Source organism: Verticillium dahliae, genomic scaffold (assembly GCF_000150675.1).
Source record: "Verticillium dahliae VdLs.17 supercont1.23 genomic scaffold, whole genome shotgun sequence".
In the NCBI taxonomy this organism is placed as follows: domain Eukaryota; kingdom Fungi; phylum Ascomycota; class Sordariomycetes; order Glomerellales; family Plectosphaerellaceae; genus Verticillium; species Verticillium dahliae.
In genome coordinates, this window is record NW_009276931.1 from 367,012 (window position 1) to 368,372 (window position 1,361).

Below are 1,361 nucleotides of genomic sequence, written 5' to 3' on the forward strand. Positions count from 1 at the left end.
GTATCTTGTCTGGCTTGGAACAGCAGATGGAATATGTACATCCTCCCGAAAGCAATGACTAGACCTGTTGGTTTCTTGTACGCCCCCCCCCCCCCCCAAAGGAATTCCCCAATCATAATTATTCCAGAAATTGGTGTCCACCTTATGCTTCGTGACTGCTGCTTGTGTTGACGCCTCACGAGAGCGGCGTCTCGTCGAACCCATGCTGCATGAGATGGGGGCTGGTAGGCTTTAGTGGGCCAGAGATGGTTTCTGTTTTTGTCGTTTGTGGGTTGTCCTCTTCCGCCTCAAGCTCTGCCTCTTGCACTTCAGATCCCTTATCGGCTGTCGATGCCTCAGTCATGATGATCTCGCCGTTGAAGTCTGGTTGAGGCACAAAGTCGGGCGGGGCAGTAGATTTCTCTTGAGCATGTCCTTCAGGCTCCGAACCCTTGTCGCCGTCGACCCCAGCAATTTCAGCACTCTTTCCAGCTGTGTCATCGGGCTCTTTCTTCGTCTGGGCCTGAGAACGGCTCCTTCTCGCATTCGCAATGAGATCCTTGAACTCATTGTCATGCTTCGTCGCCCAAGCCGCGCCATCAAACTCCTTGTCCTTCACCGCCGTCGCCATGGCGCCCGCTCGACCCCTGCCCAGCGCCGATGGCCTGCCGCTTTGCGTTCGCTCCCAGACCTCCAGATCATGTATCAACTCGGACCGTCGTTTCGGCCTCAACGAGTCGCAATTGGCATTCCAGATGGTGATCCACTCCCTGTGCCTCTTTTCCATCATCTGGCGCGAGCCGCCCGTCGACAAGCCGAGGTCGACCATTTTCTTCCGCAGCGCCTGGTCTTTCAGGATCGAGTAGTTCAGCGAGGGCAGCCTATCCAGAGCCTTCGCCCCGGGCTGCCTCGCCCGTTGGTCATACGGCAACGCCGACTGCGCTGCCCTGGCCCGCCGCTCCCCGCTTCCGCTTCCGCTTCCGCCGCCGAAGGGCCGGGGCATTTATCGAGATGCGCAAAGACCTGCTCTTCCTTCATGCGGGTCTGGCACATGGGACACGGCACGAGCCCGTCTTCGGGTTCGTACGTCTCGTCCCCGTCCCCGTCCCCGTCCCCGTCGTCCCCGGCCCCGTCGTCGCCGCCCTCGTCGTCATCCTCCGAGTCGGGAATCTGGTACACCTCGCGCAAAGGGGGTCGCGGGTTCCTGGGACCGCGCGGCGCCGCTGCTGCTGCCGCTCAACCGCGCCGAGCTGCGCAGCCGTTTGGCTCGGGCGCCGCCGCGTCGGCGTCCTTCTTCTCGCGCTTGCGTTTCTGCGACCCTGTTCGCGTCTTGCTCGTCGTGCCTGTGGTGTCGATGGCAGGCGACTTCCTCGCAAACTCAG

The 1,361-nt window shown here is 60.9% G+C and overlaps 2 protein-coding genes across 2 annotated transcripts in view; one reads left to right on the forward strand and one right to left on the reverse strand.

Moving 5' to 3' along the window:
- VDAG_09167 (SNF7 family protein) overlaps positions 1-62 on the forward strand; it is a gene marked incomplete at both ends in the record, with an annotated part of 1,570 nt that extends 1,508 nt beyond the window's left edge. Inside the window, one exon of the mRNA XM_009655469.1 lies at positions 53-62. Within this exon, the coding sequence (XP_009653764.1) occupies positions 53-62 (10 nt within the window). The remainder of the gene's footprint in view (positions 1-52) is intronic.
- Positions 63-175: 113 nt separating this feature from the next.
- Positions 176-982, reverse strand: VDAG_09168 (uncharacterized protein; the record flags this gene model as incomplete). Its single annotated transcript, XM_009655470.1, has 1 exon — positions 176-982. One exon carries the CDS (start codon positions 980-982, stop codon positions 176-178), a length of 807 nt encoding a protein of 268 aa, XP_009653765.1.
- Between the last annotated feature and the right edge of the window lie 379 nt (positions 983-1,361).